This window comes from Aythya ferina, assembly GCF_964211825.1.
Source record: "Aythya ferina genome assembly, chromosome: Z".
Taxonomy (NCBI): Eukaryota; Metazoa; Chordata; class Aves; order Anseriformes; family Anatidae; genus Aythya; species Aythya ferina.
Genome location: NC_140299.1, coordinates 11,605,459 through 11,632,038, shown reverse-complemented (window position 1 = coordinate 11,632,038; position 26,580 = coordinate 11,605,459). Strand labels below are relative to the sequence as shown.

At 40.8% G+C, this 26,580-nt stretch overlaps 1 protein-coding gene across 2 annotated transcripts in view; it reads left to right on the top strand.

Annotated features, from left to right (window-relative positions):
* Positions 1-26,580, top strand: part of NPR3 (natriuretic peptide receptor 3) — a 46,925-nt gene that overhangs the window by 10,976 nt on the left and 9,369 nt on the right. The window contains exons 4-7 of one of the 2 annotated variants that reach the window (XM_084503663.1): positions 17,808-17,943; positions 21,749-21,843; positions 24,904-25,039; positions 25,629-25,713. In XM_084503663.1, the coding sequence (XP_084359789.1) occupies positions 17,808-17,943; positions 21,749-21,843; positions 24,904-25,039; positions 25,629-25,713 (452 nt within the window). Of the gene's footprint in view, positions 1-17,807; positions 17,944-21,748; positions 21,844-24,903; positions 25,040-25,625; positions 25,714-26,580 lie in introns of both variants that reach the window. The other variant, XM_084503662.1, reaches the window with a different exon arrangement.

Genomic DNA, 26,580 nt, shown 5'->3' with positions numbered 1-26,580 from the left:
TATGTTTAGGTCTGTGCACCATCATCCATGGCCACTTGTCCTGTGTTTATCCCAAGTACTTCCCTGACTGTCAGCCCTTCCCTACGATAGGGAGTAAGCCTTCCAAATACACTAGGAAAGAGAAGGTGCTTGAAGTTTGAGTTTGATCCATTTTAGCCATAGGATATGAAGGCTGTAATACAAATAGTTCCATAGGAATGATGACTGTCAGGGGAAGAACTTAAATCTCTCGCAGTCAAGAGCATGAGACAAAACTTTCATTTTTGCCTACAAAGAGAGGAATACTGAACCAATGAAGACAGAAGAAATTTTGGCTTCATAGACTAAGGCAGTATATTATGTTGTTTTTCAAGCAAATTCAGGTGTTGCAGTGAAATAGACCATGAAATAAGATGCTCCAGCAAGGCTAAATTGGCTTGAAAGACATCACCTTAGCTGAAGGGAAAAAAAAAAAAAAGAAAAGTGAGTCATTCAGAGCATCTCCTTTAATTTCCTAAAGAAAGATTTGGGGAAATTTATGCCCTAAACTCAAGAAAACAACCCATACCTCTCATTTGATTGCTCCCACTTAGGCACTTACCTCAGCTCTTTACTTTAAGCTTTGTCTCCACCACATGGAGGTATCATCTTCTAGTTCAAAGCAAAAACATGGCTATATTTTATTTAAATATTCTAATTAGAGTGTAATGCTGAGTCATGTTGGTGGCTTGTATTTTTATTCTGGAGCTTTCAGAGTGTAGGAAAATAGTCTTGTTGACATTCTTTGCCTTGAGTTGAAAGAGAAACTCCAACTGGCACAGTCAAGGTGCTGCTCTCTGAAGAACCTGCTAAATGAGTTTTGAACAAGGCATGGGACTAATTTGTGTTGTTCTACCCTTTCCCTCTATGTGCCCTTTTGCCGATACCACTTAACAAGACATGTACCTTGAAAAACTACTGCCTTTTCTTGATTCTTGGTTGGGGAGAAGTGCAAATGTGACTAGCAAAGATCCAGTCACCCCCAGAGAGTTTCAGTCTTAGGGTTTTGAGGGATTTTTAGTCCAGGCAATGTGACGTTTTCACAGATGAGAGAAGTCTTAACCTGTGGAGAGTTCAGGATGCTTTCTGCCCAGCTCCTGGGTGTTGGTCTGTGTTTGGGAGGACAATGTAGAGCAGGGAGTGGGGAAGCTTTGCTGTCCTTAAGCATGGAGACCCACTGCAAACCATACACCAGTTTAGCATAGGTAAGGACACTGGACAAATATAAACACTGTTATGGTCAAGCAGAAGTACATCCATGAGAAAGTAAATCCCCCAGTGCCACTGGGTGGAGATTTTTCAGGTGTTTTTTTTTTGTTTGTTTGTTTGTTTTTTGAGGATACTTCTTGAATGCCCATGTACTTGCTGCCAGAAGTCCTTTTTCCTCAGTTCATGGTTGCTTTTGCAATCAGATGACTGTGCTGGTGGTACTCTTGGCTGTCCCAGGGCAGCTGCCGGGGAGCCTGGCTCCCTACTGCCTCATTCTCAGCCTTTTTCTGTCTGGCTCTGTGGGCTGCCTGCCTGTATATCCTCTTCCCACCTGGAATCCAGAGCCTTTTGCATTGTTCCAAGCACTCCAGTGCTCTTCACCCTTTGCCAGGGCCAGGCAGTGGCATGGGGCTACTGCCACTGACTCTTCTGCTTTTCTTCCTGCTCTTCCCATCCCACCTGGCTTTCTGTACACATTCCAACCCATTCTCACTGGGGCAAAAGGAGGACTCATGATCTATATGCAGTTTCTTCTTGTCTGAAATAGCAGTTCTTGACTTGCCAGAAGCTCACAGGGTAGGCTGTAGGTATCTGGGGCCCCCATGTAGGAGCTTCATATCTTGGCTAGAAGGAAAAGAGGTTTGGTTTCAAGCACAGAATGTCCTGATATTACATGGATACTTAATGTGTATAGATCTCAGCAGATCCTCCCATACTTGCTTTTTTTAGAGCTTCGTAACATAGAGGGAAAATAAAACTTGTTTAAGAGGGCTAGACTTGGGCTGGGTGTAGTGAAAACATTAGGTGTGATACTTCATTAACAGTATGTGAATTTTATCAGACTTCAGATGCAAAAGCATTTATGATGAATTTTGCATTTCCCCAGTATGGTCAGTGAGAAGGAGATGGTTCTTATTCCCTTAACTGATTGTCTTACTGCCATGTTGAGAAGACAAACATTTCAGTGAAGTCTTCACGCTTAAGAAAAAAACTGATGGGGGGAAATAAAAAAGCAAAACTGAGGACTAGTTCCTTCCTCTCTGAAAGATATGTGAATAGTGGACACCTTGTTAACAGTACTTGTTCTGGCAGCATGGGAGGAAAGTGGTAATATTAGCCTCAAAGCATGCTGTCCAGGGCTGTTTTCTCCAAGGGAAACTCAGTGGGGAGAGGTCATTCAGCTGAGTGGGCTGGGAAGTGACAGAGACAGATTTTCTCTGCTGGATTCTGCTCCTAAAAACAAAACCTATGGGGAAAGACAGTCTGTGGTACAGTCTATCTCAAGTCCTATCAGCGGGTGTTGAAATATAATCCTCATCCTTTTCTGCAAGCTGTATCCCAAGAGGACAAATTCAGACAAATCTGGATTTGAAGCATTTAGCATTTCTGCTTCTCTGTGTGGATTTTTGCAGTGTTATGGGAAAATGGGGCCCTGGATCTATGGCCTAAATTATCTCACAGTGACCCTAGCTCAGACAAGAGTGGTTAGCACTGCCATTTTGTCCTGGCCTCTTTCCAGCATTAATCCTAAAGGCATTATTATCTACCAAAAAAGAATATCATAAAAATGGAAAATAACCAGATGACAGAAAGAAAGATAAGGGAGACAGAAAGGGCAAAGTCCTGAAACAGCAGCTGTCAAATTGCTGGACTGGAGAACACATGTGGCCCTTGGAGGACTATCAGGTCAAAGACTGCTGGTCATCCTCATCTCCAGCTGTGAAATCACACAGGAAGAAGTGGGAAAAAAAAAAAAGTCAGGAAATGTATTCTGGATACATCTTTCCTGTGTCAGAAATTGCTGTAATTTTTTGCAGGGATGTTACACTGTGACGATGGGGAAGGTAGAATAACGTGTACCTTGTGAGTGAGGAGGAAAGTGTGGAAAAAGCAATTTCTCTGACTTGCCAAGAAATCTCTGTTGTGAAGTAAAAAGCTTCATTAAACCTTGTAGCTAAACAGCAGTAAAATTTAAGAGATGCAGAGAGTGTCTGAGCAGGCATCTTACTTGTATTTAGGTAGGCAGTAATTGCAGAGGAGGGGACTAAAAACGTTGATGTTCACTGTCTGCAACATCCCATTGCATGATTTTTTTCAACAATCATCATGTTGTTCTTTAGAAAGCCTGACCATTTTATTTACTTCTTGGAGTCTGTCTTCTCTGATAAAATAGCTAAAGGTAGATATTTTTTTCCAAAAATCCATTCGGATTTGGGGTTCTGGCATAGGGACAAAAGGCTTTAACGTCGTTACACAAACTGTAACATTTGTTCACTTCTCTAATGCTAACATGTTGCCAAGGTATTAACAGCAGCATATCTTGGTCTTTATAATGCAATTGAGACCCTTGGTTTAGTAGCAAAATATGGGACAAATTCCACATGCAGACCTATAACCTAGGTCAGGCAGCAATGGTAATTGCATGCTTTTACTCGACAGAGGAATTTGAAACTGTCTCTGAATTGGTGTGTGTGTAACTCCCAACAGATGCTCTAGTTAAAAATGTTTATGAATAAATAGCGTTTCAGTTAAAGTATATGCATAAGCCATTTTTATTAAATAATGCCGAACACTTAATGAATTGGTGGTAGGCTGCAGTTTGGAAGTTCTTAATGCACCTTCTGTTCTTGGCTCAGGCCTAGGATTCAATAAATGCTTTTTTTTATGTCTAACCCAGTATTCTGAGCTGGGATGATTTTACAGCCGGGGATATTTGCTCTTCTGAGGTTACAGACCACCCATGGCTTGTTTTTTCTTCTCATTTAAAAACTGAAAGTGCAACTAATTAAATATTTCTGCTGTGTTACCTACATGACAGCATTGTTCACTAGGTAAATGCGTGGGTTTTATCCTAGCCACAGTCCTTTTTGCAACACTGAAAATAGGCTGCAGAAGGGAACTAGAGCCCAGTTTGCCTGTAAAGTTATCTCAGTGAAAGAACGAGCAGAGAGTCAGAACTACACAGATTAATTAGATGAGCGAGATGCTACTACTTATTAGAAAGGGCAAGTCTGTTATTTTTAATGTTTTCAGCCTTCTGAAATGAGAAATGGTCAGCATCAGAGCAACTGTTCAAGCGCCAACAGCTCACTACAAAAGCTATGTGGGAGGTAGCTGTGCTCATAAAGTTTATCATCTCATCCATTACATCCGTGCCAGACTCTTCCCCGTGTGTATTCCTTACGTCAGCCTTTTAATTAGGATTGTACACCAGCTAAGATAAGGGTTGGGAGAAGCAAGCAATTCAGTCATGGCACTGAGAGAGATGGTAAAAATGTAACGTATTTAACAGTGTATGTCCCACTTGTATTTTTCAGGCATAGCCAGGCAAGATTAATGACAGGCAAGCTTTTGTGTCTATTCTGACTACACCAGAATGGGGAGAGAGTTTGGGGGAGATTTTTTTAAACTCTGCCAGGGAATAATTTGTTCAAATGAATAGACCTATTCAGCTGCTGGAGTGCTTTGCTAATTGTGTTCAAAAGAATAAAAGCAAACCACAAGCTGCTTTCAGCAGCCAGAAAAAAACGGGTTCACATGCCAGCTTATTAACAAGATGAATTCTATTAGTAAAACATATTTAGGATTTTTGAGACCAGCTCATCACCCCATGGAAATAATGAAATGTTTTCCAATTTCCATAAGAGCAATGTTGATCTCTGGGCTGCTAATTTTTGTGAACATAGCAGATACATTTTTGGACGAAGTTAATGCTTTCTCAGTGATACGAAAGGCAAGTGTCTACCATGTTGGGGTCTTGGGCAAAACTGCAGCATAATAGCATGTTATTTGCAGTTAACAGATGTCATAAAAGACAGGAAAAGAAAGAAATTATTCTTCTCTTCCAGTGGCTTTTTGTTTAGTTTTTCTAGCCTGTCTAAGCAGATTTTTGAAACAGTTTTAACCATGAACAAGATAATATAAAACCGTAGGTATATCTGAAAATAGTAACATCTGAACTCTTTGGGAATGTAAAAGTTTAGAATTGATCTTCGTATATGATGTTGTATATTTTCCATAGCCCCGTGTTTTTACTTGGTTTCACAGACATTCACATTCCACTTTACTAAACAGACACACAGACATTTATGGGCAAGGCACTCTTCCTTTGAAGTACTTGCTAGAAATACACCTTATTTTCCAACATTAAAGTGTGAAAAATGACAGAATCACTGAATCAATGTCTTCCAGTAAAGTTTTTATAAACTGTTTTTGTCTGAGGCCTCTGCTTGCTATTTGCATTGCCAAAGATCCAAAAGCTAGTATGTCCCATTGAGGTCTTGTTTTTATTTAAATTCACAGGAATTTTGTTACTGATATTAAATGGTCCTCAGGTTTGGCTCTGTTTGAATGAAAGCAGAAGACTGTGCATTTCATTTTGTGCAAAATGACACTTTAAAAGTGAAAGACCTCTGCTAACTTTTAGCTGATATCTTCTTCTACCAGACCTGTTCCCTGAGTAGTTTGTGAAAATAACATTCAGTTGAAAGCTTCCTTTTTAAATGTAGAAAAAAATCCTGACATAAGTTGAGCATAAAGTGGAAGTTTGAGTATGCCTGTCCCGTGTCAGGATGCTGTTGGTAGCAAGCAACAGTACAAAAGCTCTGGATGCACAGCTGGTTGCTGTTTTCTTATGGGAGCTACCTGCATTGCTAGCCTCAAGCCACAGTAAAATGTATGGGGTTAAGATTTCAGTGCTTGGTTTTCTTTAGCGACCCTAAGGAAAAGGCAATTCTCCAGTGCCAGAGTTGTGTGTTCCTGGTTTAAGGGCTATGGGGCAGAAGAGATGCTGCCTCCCCAGAGGCAGATCCCACACTGAGGTCCTTCAGGAAAGATTTCTTGTCTTCATTCAAGCTCTTGATGTTGTGAAAGCTAGCCCAAATGACAGCAGGGGAGGTCTGACTTTGTGACATTCAGGTATCAGCCTTCCCAAAAGATTCACTTAGGTGGAAATCAGTAATACCACAAGCTTGTGAGCTCTTGCTACACTGGCAGACTCGTGGCTGAGAACTGGGAGTGTGCAGAACTGGAAGGCAGCACTGAGACCCACTCTGCAGAGCTGCACATCTTTTCACCAGAGAGGAGGACGTACCAGCCCCCGTGTGTGAGTGGAGTCACCCACAGGCAGGCAGTGGAGTTCAGATATGCTCTGCGTGCGTATAAAAGAAGTGCAGCATACAGCTCTGCCAGCTCAGATTTTTTTTTTCTTTTTTTTTTTTTCCAGTGGATATTTAGCAATTCCTCTAATGTGGAGGGGTTAGTATAGTCAGGTTGTGAGGATGGGCTGTGTGAATAAAGGCAGCGGTGTTCCTGTGTGTAGAAGGAGCTATAGGAATCCACTGGAGGATACTCCCAGCTTTCCTCCTCTCTAGAAGATTTTTTTTTTTTTGTCAGGAAAAGAAGCCCAAGACAAAATCAAAAGGTTTAGTCCATTCCAAGAAGAACTAATATATCAAGGCAGAATGAAAAGACAAGGACTGTCTATGTCCTAGAGCAGATGAATAAGAGGGGCATGAGAAAGGGGCGCAGGACAATGGGAGGAGGGTAGGTGAGGAGCTCTGGGTAGCCTTCGCTCAGGCTTTGGGAACAAGGCGACATTCAGTAGGCGGGAGGACATTTACATTTGGTGGGACATGTTTTCACAATGCATCCAGTTAGCCCACCAGACTGCAGACCACAGGATACCTTCAGAAAGCCAAATCTAGCAGTATCTCAGGGACTGGGCAGTTAATAGGGAAACAAGAAGCTAAAAGAGAATTCTAAGTCTTCTGGAAGGGCCATAAATCTTCAAATATTCAATCTTTAACTACCGTGCTGCTGGTGGTGGGTGGTGGGACATGTTCCAGGTGTGTAGCAGAAACATTACTGCCTGCTGACAGGTACACGTACGTGTCTTTGGGGACAGATGCTGTACCTCTCTGTCCTGTGATAGTGGGTTCCTTGCAGATAGGCCGGTGAAGGGATGGTTAATCAGCCAGCTGAACACTTTTCATCAGATATCCGCTATTTGAAAGAAAATAACAAAGGCACGTCATCTATTTTTAAAATATTTGGAATGGAAAAGTGATTAATAGCTGCCTGAGGGTTTGCATTAGTTCCATGCCACTAAGGTTTACAAGTCAGTATGCCCATTTACCTCAGTATTAAACAAAAGGATCATTTGTCATGGCAACCTCAGCTTCAGGTGGGCTCCTCTGGCAAATGATTTACTTCTCACACAGGGGTACCCCAGGTACTCACAGGTCACTCAGCTCCTGGCTTTCAGCTCCTGGGAACTCATGCCCTGGGAAGCTCTGCTGGCCAGGCAGGGGAAAGGGAGGAGATCAGGCTGCCTCAAAGGAAGTCTTCAGTCATAAATTTCTCTCATGCTAGCACTGCAGTTGTAGCCCGAGAGCTTTTAGATGGAAGGGGCAGGGGATTTGAAAGGTCTGGCTGCCTGTGGGTTGGACTTTTTTTTTTTTTTTTTTTTTTTTTTTGTAAAAACTTGACCATGTCTGCATATAGCAGGGAGCTTGTTACCTGCCTGGGTGAGAGTAATGGGGTCATCTACACCCATCCTCCTCCACATTCCCTGCTGGCAGGGGTAAGAAGCTGTGCTGGTGCTTATGAATCCTGTTCCTGTGTACCTAGTTTTTGCCCGGTACTGAATAAGGAGCTTAGATGCCTAATCCCACCTCCAAGGGTACTTTTGAACTAAGCACTACTTTTGGCTGTGCCTAAATGGTCCATGTTTATCCAGCCCTTAAGACTGTTTTTAAAGCAAATGCTGTGCTGGATAGCCTTTGCTAACCTGCTGCAAAGCAGAAATGCCATTGTTCTTCCGTAGCTCTGTGCGCAAATGCTTGTGATAACCTTGTGATGCTTTTTATTGGTCAAAGGTTTCACCAGCCCACCCTTATAGGTACCTATTCACAAGCTAAAACATAGCACAGGTAAATACAGTTTGAACACGCGAGTTTTCACAGCAGTGATTTAGTGATTTTTGCCTTAGTTTTTGCATGAGAACCGATGTGATCTTGGGAGTTAGTTGCATAGAAAATAAAATATTTCCATGATTTTTTTTTGTGGTTTGGTGATAAAGTTAGAAATCCAGAACCCAAAACAATTGCACAAAGATAAACATTTAACAAAAAATGTCCTTCCTGTTTGTCCTAGCCCTGCATATATTTAAACCAGTTAGCTTATTTTAGCAAGTGGAACTGATTTTTTCGGATGAGTGACTCTGTCATCCTGAAAACTGAAATATGTTCCTACTTGAAAAACAAGCTTACTTGCTGACATTTAAAACTTTATATCTAATGAAAGTACCAGTGTGGTTTTTTGGTTACTAGATGTTCATCTGCAATTAAAATGTCCCAACTGTTGCATAAAATGCGAACTTAAAACGTAAGCATTCATTCCAACTATAGAACAGGTTATCATCAGACTGCCAATGGGGGCCTTAAAGTCTGTTTAAAACAAGCACGTTTTAATTTCTGTGTGTTCAGCTGAAAAGAATAACTTAATATCTCTCCTGTTTTGCCTCTGTGACTAGAAGTACAACTTCTGAAAATAGTTTTGTAACTCATCACATGAATGACTAAGTAGTTTGTTAGAAGGCAGGAAATCCTAAAAATGTCCGATGTTTATTTTTAATTGACAGCGATACCTTTTATAGTAAAGGTCCCTTCAGTATGTAAGCAGAGGTAATACAATTCTTTGTGCTAGCGATCCTTCATGCTGGTTATTTACGCAGAGAGTTATGAATGTGGTGAGGTGCAGGAACACATTAATACATGCTCTTATTCTGCCTATTGCCTTGATTGGTGGCTTGGAGTCCTTCAAGCTAAATTAAATATGTGAATATTTTGTTTGTAAAGTACATGTAAGGGAAAAATTCCCCCCCATATTTATTCTCTAGGTAGTTCAATTCTGGTACAAAGCAGCACTGCTGCTTAGCTGTGGCAATTGCACTCCTTTGAGAGCAGCATTAAAACACAATACAGAAGCCAAAACATGGAGGATTGAAGTGGTTGGTTCCAGCTTGCTGAAGAAATCAGTAAGCATGTTTGATAGAGCGAGGAATAGAGCCCGTACAGGCTTGCAGGGGGGAAATCTTGCTCCAGAGATGTTCCCCTTGCCTGGACCAGGGCAGTTCTCCCTCACTTCCCTGTGCTTTGGCTGTGCTGTTGGAGGTCTGTAGGGAGTCAGATGTCAGACGGTGGTGTCTGGTCCAAAGTTGGTGCAAATCAGCAACTGTGAGAGCCCCTTTACATGAGCTAATTGTGGGTAAGTCTCTAATCTGCTGAGGTGGAGACTCCAGTATCTGTGTTAAATGGAAGGAGCAGGTTTTGGTTATGTTTGGAAAGCTGCCTGTTGGCAGCAGGCACTAAGGGGTTTAGAGCTGTTTCCTAGATAATCATACAAGAGGGCTAAAACAATAAATAAGCAAACAACAGGCAGCTCTCACAAGCAGCATGGTGGTGGGGCTCCTCCATGCACTTGCTCATCGGCTGTGCTGCGTTGTGTCCAGGCCACTGTTTTACAGTGTGGCTCCCCTGCAGTCTAGCACTGAATAGGTCTCTCCTTCAATTCATGGCTGAAATAAAAAAGCAGCTTGTGGCTGCCCTGGCTGGATGACAGTGAGTAAATCTACCAGTTTTTCAAGAATGGGGTATTAAAAAAAACAACAAGGAAGAGAGCATGAAGAATGGGGAGGAGGTACAAGACCAGCAGAGATGGTTTTGTGGTTTGTTTTCTTTCCCTAGCAAGAAAATAACCTTCACTGACAAAATCCCTGAACTCCATGAAATTAGCAGCTTTTTTAAGTAAATCCCAGACACTGGTTGTTAATTACATTTTTATTTATTTATTTATTTTTATTTCAGTAGATCTTTGAACAAAGGGCTAGCTTCTGGTCTGCATCTGGCTTTGAAGTGGGTGGGATTTTGTCACTGTATTTGTTGCAGGCAGTATTTCAGTCCTACTGGAGTAGGCGTCCTCTTGTCTAGGTGGAACAAGGGTGACAATGGTTTACCACGCCAGGGGTGCACATCAGCTGGGGTACCAGTTGGGTCAGCTGCATGGTTGAAGAGTTCAGGCAGACAAATAAATGCATGACCTTATCCTGAAAGAGAAGGGCTTAGCTTTGGCAGGATGTCTTTGTGTCCAAATCATGCAGAGGGCACTGCCAGGAGAGGTCTCCTGACCGTGCACCTCCCCTTGCTGCCATCTTCTGGGAAGCTGCATGTGCTCCTGCAGAGCAAGGCATCATTGGTAAGCCCCATTGCAAAGGATCCCCTACAGCTGACAGCCTACAGCATCTCCTGCTTGCTTCTCTCCTTTACATCACTGCTGCAGACAGCTGCCAAGGACAAAAATCTGTGGCACAGCAAGCCAGCCCCAACTAGTAATCTGGGTGGGGAGGAACTGGGTCTTTGGAGAGATTTCCTGCCCTTTCTCCAGAGGCTAAGCAAAGATGCAGTTGATGCAGGAAAGAGCAGAAGCAGGGATCTCTCTGTATATCTTGTCCCATGGGTGCTTGGAGACTCTTTCATGGTGGAGGTAGGCAGCAGATGTGCCGTGACTGCTGCTGTTTCTCAGGCGTAATCACCTCCCTGTTTTTCTACCTATACACCTTCTCTCTTGACTTACACTTTGATCTCAAACTCCTGTAGTTTGGAGGGCCCATACCATGTCATGTGCAGGGCCTCAGATGGAGGCTCACGTCTCCATCACCACTGCATTCAGTATCACCATTCTGCCAATAACTACCAGCGAGGAGATAGAGAAGAGCACGCAGTCTTGTTGGAAAAAGCCTTCCTAAGGTTAAAAGGAAGAGATGTCCCTTTCAGCTGCAGTGCTAATAATTTGTCACTGCTGTATTTTTAACCTTCAATTTTAAAACAGAGCGTAAGCCTCACTTCGCAGAATTCTGTAATAAAATCACATGCTCCCCTATATCACAAGCCTTGTATGGGTTTCCACATGTACACTGTCTCCCTCTGAAATATTAAATTGATGCTTCATTGATAAATGCAACAGCATTTGAATAAATCTCTCTAGAATATGCACAATGATTTACTATTATGTGATGTCTCCTTATATAGGGGAACGCTCAACCCCTTTTTCTAAGAAGTGATGTGGGATTCAGCCCCAGATAACAAATGAGGCTTGGGATGGTTATTTGTCATTTGGAAAACCAAGTCCTGAACTCTGGTCTAATGTGTTCTTGAGCAGGTGCCAGCTTATGTATTTATGTATTTTCACAGAGTTGGGATCAGTGAATACATTGAGAGGCTGTCCTTGGTTACATCTGCATTGCCCAGAGTTTGGCGTGACGCCATATATTCTTTTCAGTTGTGAATTAAATATTGAGGAAATGGCCTTCTCTGGAGGAGGCATGTTAGTTCTGTTATTTTTCTCTTTCCCTTCCTGTTTCTTTGAACCACTAAGGTCCAGTTCCATTAGGGAACTGGTCTGGCTGCCCATGAGAACAGGCTGTATTTTTAGGATGCAGCTATTTAAACATACAGCTTTAATTAACTGTTTTACAGCTTTCTCCTCCCTTCCAGTTGCTGGGCTGGTTTCACAGTGATACTGTCTCAGTGGGAACAGGTCGGGTCACGCATCTGTAGGTACCAAGACATGCTGTTTTTGACAGCTGGCTGCGAGTGAATCCTGTGCCTTTGCATTTGTTTTGTACTTAGGAGTCCTTGAAATCCCAATCCAGATGCATGGGAGTAGTGGTTATCCATAGACAAGATTTAGGGACTCTTTTAGCTTCTGCTTCACAGATGCAGAAATCACATCTGCCATGCAATTATGGTATGATGGTAACATGCAGTATTGCAGTATGCTATCTCGTGGCAGGATTACTGCAAAGCTGGAACTGGTCAGAACATTACTGGTTTCAAATGCATTTGCCATATTTGCAGGTAATGCTCAGACATAAGGATACTTTTCTGTCATCTTCAAATTCTCAGTCTACATCTCAGTTTCATCCAGAGTTTCTTGCTGAGTTTAATCAAACCAAAAATTTAACAGAAATGATTGCAACAATTGTATTTTAACTTTTTTATTCAAAACTAATAATTCTTAAAACCACATCAATTGTATCTTCCTATCACCTACTGTATGGAGATCATGAGCATCTTATTCTGGGTTTGTGCAGCTCAGAAGAAGAGTACAGCAGGAACTATACCTCAGGAACTGCTGAGGGCCCACTGGGTACCCCACAAACATAAAGGAGTGCTTGTAACAGTGACAACAGCAGCAGCAATGTATGAAAGGAAGCATATGACATCAGCAAATTGTATAAAAGATAGAAGTCCTTGTTCCAAAATAATTTGAAAAGTTTGTTGCTGGATAGTGAGTCATTCAACACAGGAAACCAAACGTATGTGCCCAGAAATGGATGTAAAAATGTTGACAGCGTGACCGTTTCTTGGAAAAGCTCATAAAGAAAGAACAGTAATTATAATTGCCTTGTTAAAGAAGGATTAAAAAGAGAGAACTGAGAGTTAAGTTACAATTGCTTGGAAGAAGACTATTGGGACATGTGAAAACAAAATGAGATGGTAGGAGAAAACCTACTGAAAATGTAATGTGTTGCTGTGCCACATAAATTCATGGTCAGGTGAAGCATATGAACCAACTTGGCATGAGATTGGTTTGAAATGCATCATGGCGTGTATATACATGTATACTGGAAATATAGTTTCTTTATTTGAAATTTGTTGCCATATTTTTACTGTCATACTGTAGTTTTGTAGCTTAATACAGCATTGCTAAACCTCATGAGCGCTCACTTGTAATGTTCATAGTCCTGAGGTTAGATGATCTTCAGGCTATTATAGCACCAGACTTCTAAACCTGATTGATTAAAGTTGCATCTCCATGGACTAACCTGAAAGAGAGTGAAATATGAGTTAATAGTTGGACTCGATGATCTTGGACGTCTTTTCCAACCTAAATGACTATATGATTCTATATTTTATTCTATCAGTGGACTTTGTATGCATTAGCTCACCGGGGCTTTAGCACAAAGTCTTAAATCCACATCAAGTATGTAAATTGGTGCAGTTTTTGCAAAAAGTTTAGGTACACCTCATACAACTCCACCAGAGTCCTCACTGCTTCGGCCTGGGACTGTGGTTTGACAACTTGAAAGACCCTGTGGGTGTACTGGGAAGTAGATTTAGGCACCAATTTGGGGGAATGTTAGCTGTTTGCTTTTGCAGTAGAGAGAGAGTAATGATGATCCTCCTCACCTTGCACTGAAGTGGTATGAATTGCCGTAATTGCTGTGATTCAGAGCTGGGCAGCTCCAGATGGAAGAGAATAACCTTACTTAACAGTCAGTGGGCAGGATATGGAAAATTATGGGTCCTGCATAGCTGTAGCTTGGCTGTCTTCCACGTCGGTAGTATTTTGCATTGCTGTGCATGCTGTTAACACCTTGGTATATATGAAAAGTGTGGTCACACTATAGCTGCTTGGGGAACCATAACTTTGAAGTGTGTAAAATTTATTCATTTGATTTCCATGGAGAGTTCCTTTTTTTCTGATGGAAGATGGTTAATTAGACTAGAAATGTAGCAAAATAAGAGGCAGTTGTATACTTATCTCATTCAGTTATGTAGTTCTCATATTGTACCTTGAATGGGGTGTGTAAGTAATTGGGAATATATCTTGACAGGGGGGTTCCACATATTTGTACTGCAGCCTCCAAGGACGCTCCACAAACCTGGCAACCTCTTTACTGCCACTTTCATTGCTTAAGGAACCACAGTGGGGTGGCTGTGCTGCGCAAGAGAGGTTAGAGCCAGCAATATGGTAACAGATCTGATGTGCAAATTATAATTGTGGCATTTGGACCTCAGCTCTAATGGGGAAAAACAGCATAAGCCAAGATGGAAAATACCACTGTAAAAAAACAAACAAACAAACAAAAAAAAAACTTTTATTAGAGCTCAACTAAGAGAATTGTTAGTTACCTACAAGATTAAGTGGATCTTCACTATCTTTTATAATTGGTGTAGTTTTGTCCTGAGACCTGCCTAATGTTGAACCACACATTATCAGTTACCATGGAGGCCTTCAAGCAACCTGTAAAGACATCTTCACAATTATTCTGGTCCTTATTTGGCACATTCATGGAATGTACGTTACTTCTTGCCCTTTATAACCCCTTTGCTCATGGTCATATATTTCATGCAGGGAAATATTGGGGTTGGGGTGGTGGTTTTTTGTTTGGTTGTTTTGTTTGTTTGGTTGTTTGCTTTTTGTAAGTATTTGTTCCTGACTCTTTGTCAGGGAGTGGAGTGATAGGACAAGGAGTCATGGTTTTAAACTAAAAATAGAGTAGATTTGGATTAGAAACAAGGAAGAAATTCTTCACTCAGAAGGGTGGTGAGGCCCTGGCACAGGCTGCCCAGAGAAGCTGTGGATACTCCATCCCTGGCAGTGCTCAATGCTAGGTTGGATGGGGCTTTGGGCAACCTGGTCTGGTGGGAGGTGTCCCTGCCCATGGCAAGGGGCTGGAACTGGGTGATCTTTGAGGTCCCTTTCAACCCAAACCACTCTATGATTCTGTTACTGTTCGATATTCTATAAACCAAATAAATACAGGCCAAAAAGTGTAACAATCATATTGAGGAAAATTCAGTGTCAGTCTATTTCATCATTTCTAGTAGCCAAGATTTAGACTAAATGTAGAATAGAAGCTATGTTAATAAATAAATAAATAAAGAGAGAGAGAGAGAGAGAGAGAGAGAGAGAGAGAGAGAGAGAGAAATAAAGAAAAGCCTTCTTACTAACACAAGGTCTGAAATATTCAGTTCTTGTCCAAAAAGGACAATCCTGGGACTACACAGCACTTGGGACACTGTTCTAGTAAGTCAGAAGTGGTATCAGATGACAACCTGGCACAGACTTTGCACTCTTTATTCAGAGTATCTGTTGTAGGCAATCTTAGTCAAAGACAATAAGGCTACAAACTGAACCTGAGTGAGGTCTGGACAAAGGACAATAGCACAAAGAAACAGCAAGCCTTTAAAAAGTATCTGGAGCTGTTATTTAGCTTTGTAAGATTCCTCCCATCTCAAATGTATCCCTTATAGGTTAGAGCCCATTCTCTTTGTAGAACCATGACAACTTCTAAATGATCACACAAGATGATGGGCAACAAAACTTGATGCCCTTTGTGGCATTCTGTATCTCCTTTCAAGAACTTGTTCTTGAAAATGTTACTGGAATAATGTGATAAGTAGCCAGTGTACAACGTGAAGCTTGGCTGGGGAGTGCTTTCCAGCTCTAATTAGTAACTTGCATTCTTTTAGGAAAATAAATGGCATAGATTACCAGCTTCACATTCCTTGACAAGGTAAGATAAAATGATGGGGTTTTGTGTAGGAGGAACTGAGAGGTGGCACAATCATCTTGTGATGATTTTCAAACATGATTTTTCCCCTGTAATGTCAGGGCTTGTAGCCAAGAGGCAAGGTAGGTGGCTTCAGTGATAACCTCCCAGACTGCCAAATGAGTTTTGCCAGGGCTCATCTGGCAAGCCCACGGCCTCTCCAAGAGGCTTTGTTTCCAGGCCAGTTGCATGGGTAAATTTCAGATCGAGCAAGTTAGCTGACAAAATGGATTTGAAGGTTTCTCTGTTATACTGAGAGGTCTTCGCCATGGATGAAGGAAGTGACAAATAGCTTTCCTTGTAACTGATGCCAGCCACAGTCTGTAAATCAGCCAGCAGGGAGATAAAGCAACTAAAGAGACTCATTTCTCTCCGAAGAGAATAAGTGTCACATCAAGAAAGGATATGTTTAATCATGCACAGGCTACTTGGACTCTAAGGCTGCCACATAAAGCAGTTGTTGAGCTTTGTGGTTTTTGTTTTTTAATCCTGAAGAATTAAACCCCTCACTGGCAATGCCTGTCCTTGTGTGCACTTTGTCCATCAGCTCCTGATATTGCACCAAAAGCCAGACTTACACCTTTTCTTTCGTCCTTTCTCTTTAGGTCAAAATAACTGCAGCTGCCTTTTGGTCCTTGGCTGTCAGGCTGAACTGAGCTGCTCTGTGCCTTCTGTCGTTTTTTTCCCCTGTACTTGTGGTGCATTTTCTTAGTGAAACATAGTTTGGACTTATCTAAAAGTCCAATTTTAAATGTCAGAGAAATGTAAACTTTTGTATTATCTGTAAATAATTCTGAAATTCTCCTTACTGTTGGCAACTGGTTTAAGAGTGAAGGAATGTCTTGCATGTAATTACATTACCAGGAGTTGGTTAGTTCAGCTCAGCCAATCAGCTATGTAATACTTTTTAATCTGTGGAGTGGCTATTTACTTAACTGTCTACGTGTTTTTATCTTTCAACTTTTTTTTTTTTTTAATGTCCAACTAAAACTGTGAGAGTTTGAGCAGCACTTTATTTACCAACAATTTTAATTCTTTAGGAACACTGTAATGGAGGAGAAGCTAAATAATGTTACTGTCCAGGAGAATATTTACAAAAATGCGTTGTTCAATGGAAATGGTAATAAGAGACACCATAATGTTGTGTAATCTGTGTTTATGCCTTTGCTAGTTTTAGTAAATCAGGAGCTTTTCCATTGTAGTGAAGCTGTGAGTGAATGGGAACATAATTCTTCCAGCTGAAAAGGTAATTCATTCATGTATTGACTGAGATGTGAGTTGCTGCTTACAGAACAAGCATACCTGTGCTGCTCAAGACATGTCTGCTAATAAGAATTCATCATAATTCTTCATAACCAAAGCACACCAGGCTCCTGTGTACAAACCTGAAATATTCCTGCAGCAGTCTGCTATTAACTGTTGTTACTCACAGTGATGCAGACCAAAAGCTGCATATTGCTTCTGTTGACTTGTGGTAGACAGAGCTGTTTTGCAGCACTGTCACTTTATATTAGGGTTAGAAAACAACATTTCATTCAGTTCGTGTCGCTTACTGAAAAAAAACACAAAAGATAGGAAACTTCTGCTGGCAGTTCCAGAACACATTACTGTAGAGGGTAAGCAGTTTCCTGCTTTGCTCATTTTCTAGCAGAGAGATGCTCCACTGAACAGGGGCCAGAAATGGAAGCAGTAATCATTAAATAAGCAAATCCAGTAGTTGTGCTCTCCAAAACAATAATGGCAGAACATGCTTCCCAATCCTGCGAGGTGCTAAGAGCTCTGCGCAGAGGGAGGGGGACATTCTCGGGGTTGTGGGATGAGGATGCTCAGCACCTTACAGAACCTCATATGGTCAGCTGCAGAATTTATGCAGCTGGCCATGGAAACTGGGATCAGCACATTTCTCCCCTATCTGCAGAACTGTTCAGACACAACACTGAAGTGTGATTTGAATGTTCAGAATAGCAGATAGTGGTTAGCTGTTCTCAAAAATACGTCAAAAGCTGCCATTGTTCCCCCACTTTTTCTTTGAGAGACATTCCTATACCTGCAGCTGACATCATAATTCTCGAAACTGCTAATTTTACTTAATTTGGAGATTCCCTCCAGTTAATTCAGTTGGGAAAATGTTTTTTCATGTGTCAATTACCATTGCTTTTTTTCTTCTTTTATTTTTTAGGTGAACATGTTTGTGGAAGGATTCCATGATGCTGTTCTTCTTTATGCTCTAGCTTTACAGGAAGTCTTGAAGTTTGGTTTCAGTAAGAAAGACGGGGAAAAAATTGTCCAGCAAACCCGCAACAGAACATATGAAGGTAATAGTTCACGCAGAATTCCAGCTTTCAGAGACAAGAAAAAAATTCAAGTCTTTATTGTGTGCAGAATAAGGACCAGTGCCTATTCCACTCTAATTTAAGAGGAAAATATCCATATGAAACTATAAATATCTTTAAGACTGGCTCACATACTTTGCCAGCCTGAATTTTTTCTGCATCAACGCTTGAAGTCTTACTCAGTTTAAAAAAACTCCTAACAATTTAATGACCCTCACTGATGTTGTAAAGGGATACAAATAATTTTCTCAGGCTCCTTCTTTCTTTTTGAAAAAAAAAAAAAAAACAATACAGCTGCTCACTTTACCCATGTGTACCTGGTAGCTCTGAGATTGCCTCATTTTTTCCATTTGACTCTCTTTTTTTTTCCCTTCCACCAAAGCCTGGGAATGGATCAAAGAAAGGTGGTGCCAGGGTGCTGGGATTTTTTTTTGTTGTTGTTTCATTTTCTTTCTTGACAGGGCTCTTTTGGGCATTGGAAGGATTTTCCCGCAGCCTCCTTTCAGGAGCTGTGCATGTTATCTTTGAGGCTGCAACACGGTGCCTTCCTATGCCTAACCCTGTCAGTTGTGATTCCGTGGCACAGCTGGCAAGTGAATGTCACCCCATTGAAGCAAAGTGATGCAAGGGCTTTTGCCAGGAAAGAGTTGCAATAAAGAAACTGAGTGTTAAGTGTGACATCATTGAATTATCTGTCATTTAATATTGTATTCCCATCCATCTCTTACAATATTCCAGTCTTTTGGTGCATGATTGGCAAGATTTCCTATGGAAATGTTTAAGAGAAGAAAACGTTCCCCACTGGATAGAGTGGAGGAAGGCAAGAAGGACATCAGCTCCAAAATTATTTTCTGTTCTCAAATTGTGGCTTGAACAGAAGGGAGAATAGCCTCCAGTGGTTTAAGGCAACACAGGAACTGCTTTAAATTATGCTGGTTGCAGTCATCCCATAAGGAGTCCTGCATCAGTTGGAAATAGTGCTGAATGTGCCACTACCTCCCTTCACACCCACAGTTTCTCTAAACACACTATTTTAATAGGGGGAATCTGGCATCTAAGGATTTGGCTCACAGTTTGGCTATCTGGTGTATGAACAGATGCTCAAGCACAGCCTGTCAGTGTTTTCTTGCCTATTTCTCTGCTGCAGGAAGCCACCAGCTGATGCGCTCATGCAGTTCTTTTATAGTAGTACTATGTGCTTCATGCAGGTTCTGTGGTCGATTCTCACACCTGCCTTTTAAAACCAGACAGGAAGGAAAAACGTTCTCTTTCCCCACTTGTGAAAACCAGTTTGTTGTTGCTGAACCTGTCACAGCTGTTCTGAAGATACTCTTTCTAGCTGAGCTGTGAGGGTGCAGTTGAAAAGGTCAAAATGCCGTGTAGGTTATACACCATCTCCTACCTGCAGCAGTACGTTGCTGGACATAATTTACAAGGATAAACCTGATTTTAAAAGAGATCTTCAACCTGATGGCTTGTAAGCCAGTTTTTCAGGGAAATTAAATCCCTTTATTCTGCCAGCAGGCTGCTCTCTGAAGTGAATGCAGCATCTGCATCATATTGTCTGTATATAAGTATCTAACAACAACAGAGGCCGAATAAAATCTTTCCGCACTCATCCAAACACAGTTCTTTACTAAGGTTGTTTCAGAATTTCCTAAAAACATCTATTGAGGAAGACCATTGCAGGAAATATCAAAAATTCAAACTCTGAAGCAGATGGAAAAGTAAAATATAAGTATTTCCCATTAAAAATCCCATAGGAATTCTGAGTTTCAGCAAGTTCTAGAACCTACTTTTACTAATCCAATTTTGGCTTCTTTGTCCAGGAAGGTGTCTGTTCGAATTAACATCTCCTGTCAGAAGCCAAGTTGAGTAAAAAAGGATGTTGCAGCTCTCTATAGTGGCCTCTTTTGGTGATCCAGTAGCCAAGTTACACCCATTCTGTTATCCTGCAGTAATCACATTTGCAATTGTTTGGTTACTGTATTGTTTGTTATACTGAAGAAATAGACACTTGACAGTAAATCTTTCATTGAACAGTGCATGTTTAGAAAAGCACAACAGGTTGAAACATTCCTTGCATCCCTAAATGGGAACTGAGAAAAGATAAATAGAGGTGTGTTAATCTGTTTTGGTTTTATTATTGTTAGGGTATTCAGGGGAATTTATACTCTGGCTGAATACCTGACCTCTCTCTTTTGATTAACAGTCACTGAGAACCTGATTCTCTACTGCTCTGTGCCTGGTTTAGTAATGTAGTTGGTGTAGCATGGATGTAAAATGATGCCTGCTTGATTTGCTCTGGTGTAAATGTCTGTATTTGGTGTCAGGCAGGGATCACAGGATCACATTTTAGAATATCTTAGGTGATAAAACATATCCACAAAGTCTTGTGGTGTTTTCATTATAGTTAGGTTAGAGCTTCATCAGAGTAAATTGGTATTTTTCGATGGTTTTCAAGTGCCTGTTTAATTTACATAGAACCACAGAACAGCTAAGGCTGGAAGGGTCATCTAGTCCAACCTCCTGCTCAAGCAGGGCCACCTAGAGCAGGTTATTTAGGACCATGTCCAGGTGGCTTTTGAAGATCTCCAAGGAAGGAAACTGCACAACCTCTCTGTGCTACCTGTGCCAGTGCTCCATCACCCCACACAGCAAGAAGCTGGAGCTGTGCTCTTCATAGCAAGGGCATACACTGAAACAGAGGGTTAGACTGAATATAAGGAATTTTTTTTCTTCCATGAAAGGAATCTCACATTAAATGTACTTGTGTACAGCGTGTTCTGACCTCCTAGCTGACCCTGCTCTGAGCAGGAGGCTGGACTAGAGACCTCCTGAAGTCCATTCAGACCGGAGTTATCCTATCAGTCTGTGATTCCAAGTTTCCCTAAAGTTTCGTAGAATACAAATAGTTGAAGTCAGAGATGCTGTTTTAAGACATGCAAAATACGTAACAGATGTTTAATTTGTTCCTCATTATCAAAAACAAATACTGAAATCACCAGGAATCAGACATGATTTCGTGTATAGAATTTTGAACGTGATTTCATCCTTTGAAGGGCTGCTTGGGATGATGCCATGATCTGTCAGTTAGGGTAGTTTGAGGAGTTTGAATGTTGTCAAAGTCTGTGCAGCAAGATTGGCAGCTGGCCTAAGGGAATATCAAATCTTCCCCTCAAACTTGTAAAGGAAGGAAGTGAGCTGGCGGTCTAAAACTATAAAACACAAACATATTGGGCTGTTAATCCTACATAAATGAATGTAGGATTTAATGCAGATGTAATGCACGTGGTGTCTCCTGTCTTCACCCCCCTCCAGCATCCCATCAGATGGAAAAAACTCTGGACTGGCTCTATGGATGCACCGACCCTGTCAGTCTGCGGAGCACAGGGCTATGCCCTTGCATTCCTTGCAGCACACGAGCTGGGTTGTCCTTATCAGGGCATCGTCAGATAGTTCAGGGCTAGTCTCTCTGTAAACAGCCCACATTAAATGTATTTGTGTTTTGGCATGGTGGCTTTCTGGATTAGGTTTTTCTCACATGCTCCCCAAACAGTCTCACACATTTGATATTTAAAAAAGGAGAAATGTTAAGAATTCAGGAATGCAGACACCGAGATGAAATTACAATTTCTTTTGGAATGCCAACAAAAATGCTGGGAGACTGATGAGATTTCCTGTCATATCAGTCTGTAAAAACCTGTCCACTGTTTTCTTGTTTTCCTTGGAAAGGCTCAGTATTTTAACTAATTAATTTTCTAATTCCTCACATGCCATTCTTTAGGCATTGCAGGGCAGGTGTCCATTGATGCCAATGGAGACAGATACGGGGATTTCTCTGTGATAGCAATGACGGACCCCGAGGCAGGCACGCAGGAGGTAAGAAAACAAACACCATTGCACTTGGCCACTGATGAGTTAGCCAGTGCAGTGTAACAACATCCTATCATCTGTTTACTCAGTAGGCATCTGTTTATTAAATATACACATGAGAAAGATATTGCTTAACTGTGTCAACCTGCAGCCCAAATCCTTTCTATTAAAAAAATAAATCTAGAAGTGTTCCTAGAAAAATGTTTAATGTCTTGTCTTCAATAATTCTTCACGTCTCTCTTCATGGTATGCTAATCTTTAAAATTTAAAGGATAAAATATCACATGGTATCTAAACCCTGGTAAACTGTGAATATGATAAATTATTGTTTGAAATAAGTCCTTTTATATATTGGTAAGAAGGACAATTAGGCATCATGTACACCAGTTGAGTTATTCCAGTGGATGTGGCAGGAGTAGAAGCAGATCGACTGTGAAGAACAGGCTTTGCAAAATAGCAGCACCTGCACACAGTTAACAGCATGGTTGGATTGAGTTTATTAATACGCAGATTGCTGTAACTCCAGCTGAGGCATACAGCTTCTGCTAGTTGTGCTGTTAATTGTAAATTAAGGATCAGCATAAACTTTGTTGGCCTCCCCATCTTCATCAAAGAGCCCAGCAAGCTCAGAAGTAAAGCGAAGCAGCAGTAAACCTGTGCCGGACATTTCTCTATGAAGTCTCGTCAAGTTATTTTTCTTGTCAGTGCTGCAGCAATGACAAATTGAAGCCTTTTTAAATGAATGAGGGTGGCTAGTGTGTTTTGGTGTGTAAAAATGACTGAAAAAATCCAGCAGTAAACTGCAGACACTCCCAGGGGTAGGAGTAATCATGATTAATTGAAGTTAGGAGGACAAATTAGTTGGGATAAGCTTGGTATGAACAACTTGTATATTTTCTGTTTGTTCAGCCCATTAGCTCTTTATCCTGTTTATCAGTTTTATATCCCTCACTTAGCCTTCCTTCTGTTGTTCTTTCACTTGCAATTTATTTTTTTTATTTCCTTCATGTTACCTTTAACTTTTTAACATATTGTTCATTTTAATTTTTCTCTGCTTTTTGATCCATGTATACAGATAATTAATTTCCTTTATATGTGATTACTTATTGTAGCATCTGCTATATTCATTTCTATCCTCATGCCTCACTCTAAAAACAGTGTATCTTTGATGCCTTTTTTTATTCCTTTTGCCAATTTCTTCTGTGTCAGTACAAGAATATTTGTTTCTCAGTTAAGCTGAATTAAATGAATCGGTGCTTGGGCAGAGCTGTTTTCAAAGGACCATGTGCAGAGTTTAAAGCTAGATGAACACATCAGTCCACCTAGTTCAGCTTCTGCTTCATGATAGGCAGGCGGGTTTCGTACCCTTGTATGGACCCCTGTAGTTCACATGTGAGTAAAGCTTGCACCATAACATTCATTTTACAGGCAGGCATACGTTTTACATTTGGAGGCACTGAAGAACAGTGACTGTCTCACTGGCTCCCTTGATGTGTGTTTTAGTGTTTAAACACTCCTGCTTTTTACAAATCTGTATCCTATTTCTGATCTGAATCTGTTTGGTTGCTGCTTGTAGCTACTTGTTCTTAAGCCTTTCTGCATGCTTTCATATTTAGTAAAACCTGGTAGTAGAGGAGGCTTACGCTGTAATAAAGATGCCTCTCCCACTACAGTCTGATAAATTAAACAATCCCTCAATTAAGTCTGCTGCCTGCAAATGCTCTCTGAGGTTTTCTTTTCCTCTCCTTTTTCCATTTTACTGAATTAGCATTTATTTTTGAACAAATATTATAAAAAGTCTTTCTTCTAAGGTTTTAACTCCTTGTTGAAATGCTGGGAGAGAAATTAGCTCCTTTATTTAGTGTGAAATCTACCTCTGCGTACCAAGCCAGGGTAAATGTTATCTGTCTTTTATCTATTTCTCTTCAAAATAGAGTTTAGGTAAAATACTTGAACAGGCAATCAGTCTTGAATTTTGAACCCAGTGTGCTTATAGATGTTTCTTATCCACAAGTTAGACAAATACATTTTTGATGTGTTCCTGTCACTGCTGCTGTGACTACTAACAATGACTACTTCATTGTTATCATATTTGGACTTTTACCTTTACTAGTGTGCATAGATTTTTTCAAACTATTTTCAGATGACTTACACACTGCTGATAGCACAATTTAATCCTGGAACTTTGCAGTAGATGCAGTGCATGATACCTTGAATAAAGCCTGAGTTTATGCTTGAGGATGGGACTGAAATTCTAAAGTATCTTGTTGAATTGGTCTGAATTAATAGCCCAGGATACCAGAATGGTAAGCACAAAATTGCCTTTCCTGTGCAAATATAAAAAAACGCAGAAGAGAAGGTGGAGAATGACTGGCTCTGTAATAGCTCTGCAGAAGAGCTGAAGATTTAACTGAATGTGATCAAGTATCTCCAGGTCCTTGCAAAATAGACAAAAAAAAATCCAAAATACTAAGTACTTTAAATGATTCTTTCACTTGGCTGAGTGACAGTCCTGGGCATTCAACCCACTGTGGAGGAATTGAAGAGAAAAAAGGGAGAGCAGGAAGAATATTCAAGAGGGTTAAAAAAAAATAATAATTGTGAACTGGGTTTATACAGAAGAAAAGCCTGAGGGTAGACCAGATAAGAATCTGTGAATATGTAAAAGGATGTTTCAGAAAGGAAGAGTCTCTATGTCCACTGGCAATTGGATAAGTAGTGATGGATAATTGCAACAAGGGAGATTTGAGTTACATGCTGGGGAAAATCACTGATAGTAAAGATAGCTAAGTTCCAGAATAACTGTCTACAGAAATTGTCAAGTCTCCCTCTGGAGGCTTTCAAGAATAGGTTAGATAAATATCTGTCAAGAATGCTCTTGTTCAGCTGATCTTGCCTTGGGGCAGGACATGTACTACATAACCTCCCAAAGACCCCTTCAGCCTTGTTTTGTGTGATTCAGCATCCAGCCACAGGAGTCCAAGCAAATACTGCAGCTCTCTTGTTTGTTTTAATTCTCTAACATGATAGGAAAATCATTTTCTTCCTTTCTTTTTTTTTGCGTAGGTGATTGGGGACTACTATGGAAAGCAGGGACGTTTTGAGATTCGATCAAACGTGAAATATCCTTGGAATCACGGCAGACTGAGAGTAGATGAAAGCCGAGTTTCGGAGCACACAAACAATACACCGTGTAAATCATGTAAGTTTTAGTGACTTAATGGTACCTAGTGATGAGAGAGAGGAACCCACGTGGCAAAGCAGCGTAACGGGCTGTATTAAATTGCTCAGCACAGTTGTCCAACTAGGACATGACTACCTCTCCCTCCTGACTCTCTGTGAAGCTAGGGTCTGGCGTCCCTGGATGGTATGTGGTCTGAATCACTTTCCTCTCCTTAAACGTGATAATAATCATGATGCCTGTATGAGGCACAGCCCAGGGCCCTGGAGGCTTTAGAGCCTTCCAGGGGCTAAAAGGTAAGATCTATTTTAGCCAGAAAGAAGGATATAACTGAAAGCCTAAGCAGAGAATAATCATACATAGAATAATTAGCAGCTGGGGCGCTCAGTGCTGAAGGGAGTACTTTTAGCCCTTCAAGTTCAGAGTGATTTTCAATGCTATCAGAACATGCAGGAACTAGAGTAGAAGAGGTTCCCACGGAGTCCTGAACTCTGAATGTCTTTATCTGGTGTTGGTCATTCATTTTCTAGCCATGTGTATTTTCCAGTATATGAATGCAAATAGTTCTTATTGTGAACATTGATTGTTTATTTTCCCCTTTTTCAAGCAGGTGGTCTAGGAGAATCAGCAGTTACAGGAATAGTTGTGGGTGCCTTGCTGGGAGCAGGCCTGCTAATGGCTTTTTACTTCTTCAGGTTAGTCCAATTCATTGAAGGTTTTGTTAAACCCTACTCACCATCCAAACCTCTCAGCTGCTTGCATCACATCCCTGATCGTAGACAAAGATGCATAATAATAATCTGAGGAAATATTTCTACCATAGACAGTGAATACACTTTGATTGTCCTTTTGTGTAAATTTGAATCATTTTATCAACTCAGGGCCTCATTGTGTAACTGTTTACATCTTTGAGTAATTTTACTCATGGAAGTAATTCCACTGAGTTCTATTCATTCACAAGCTACCTTGATAAAGTGGCCTGGCCTTGAAAGCCTTCTATGTTTGGTATTCTTTGCCAGAACAATTGTGCAGTCTGTGATCATGTAAGAGATTTATACCACTTGCCTGATAGTTAGTTTTTGAGCATTGGATAGAAATGTATGGGAAGCTAAAAAGGGATTTCTGTTTTGGTTTAAGAGAGCATTTGGATCTCAAAGCTGTGCATTTGACTTAGTAAGCTGAGGTCAGTGAAGGGTGATCAGCATTTTATTCCTGTTTAAGTAAAATAATTTGTACATTGCTAGTCAGCAAATGCAAAGTCTAGAGACTTGATCCTACACTGACAGACCAAATTATCGTTATACCTGTTCAGCATCTTGCATATGGTATTATTCATCCTATTATGGTATAGAAGAGAAAAGGCAGACAGGACAATAGAATTAACCACTGCATGTAAGAATCAAGTCATTTAATTTAATCAAAACATCTGTTTTATAAAAAATATGCCAACAAAACGAAGAAGTAAAAGTTGCATAAGTTTACTAGTGCATTTCCAGGGTTTCAAAAGATCTGAGAAACAAGATTTTTCATCAAATAATTACAACTGTAATTCCTCAGGATGA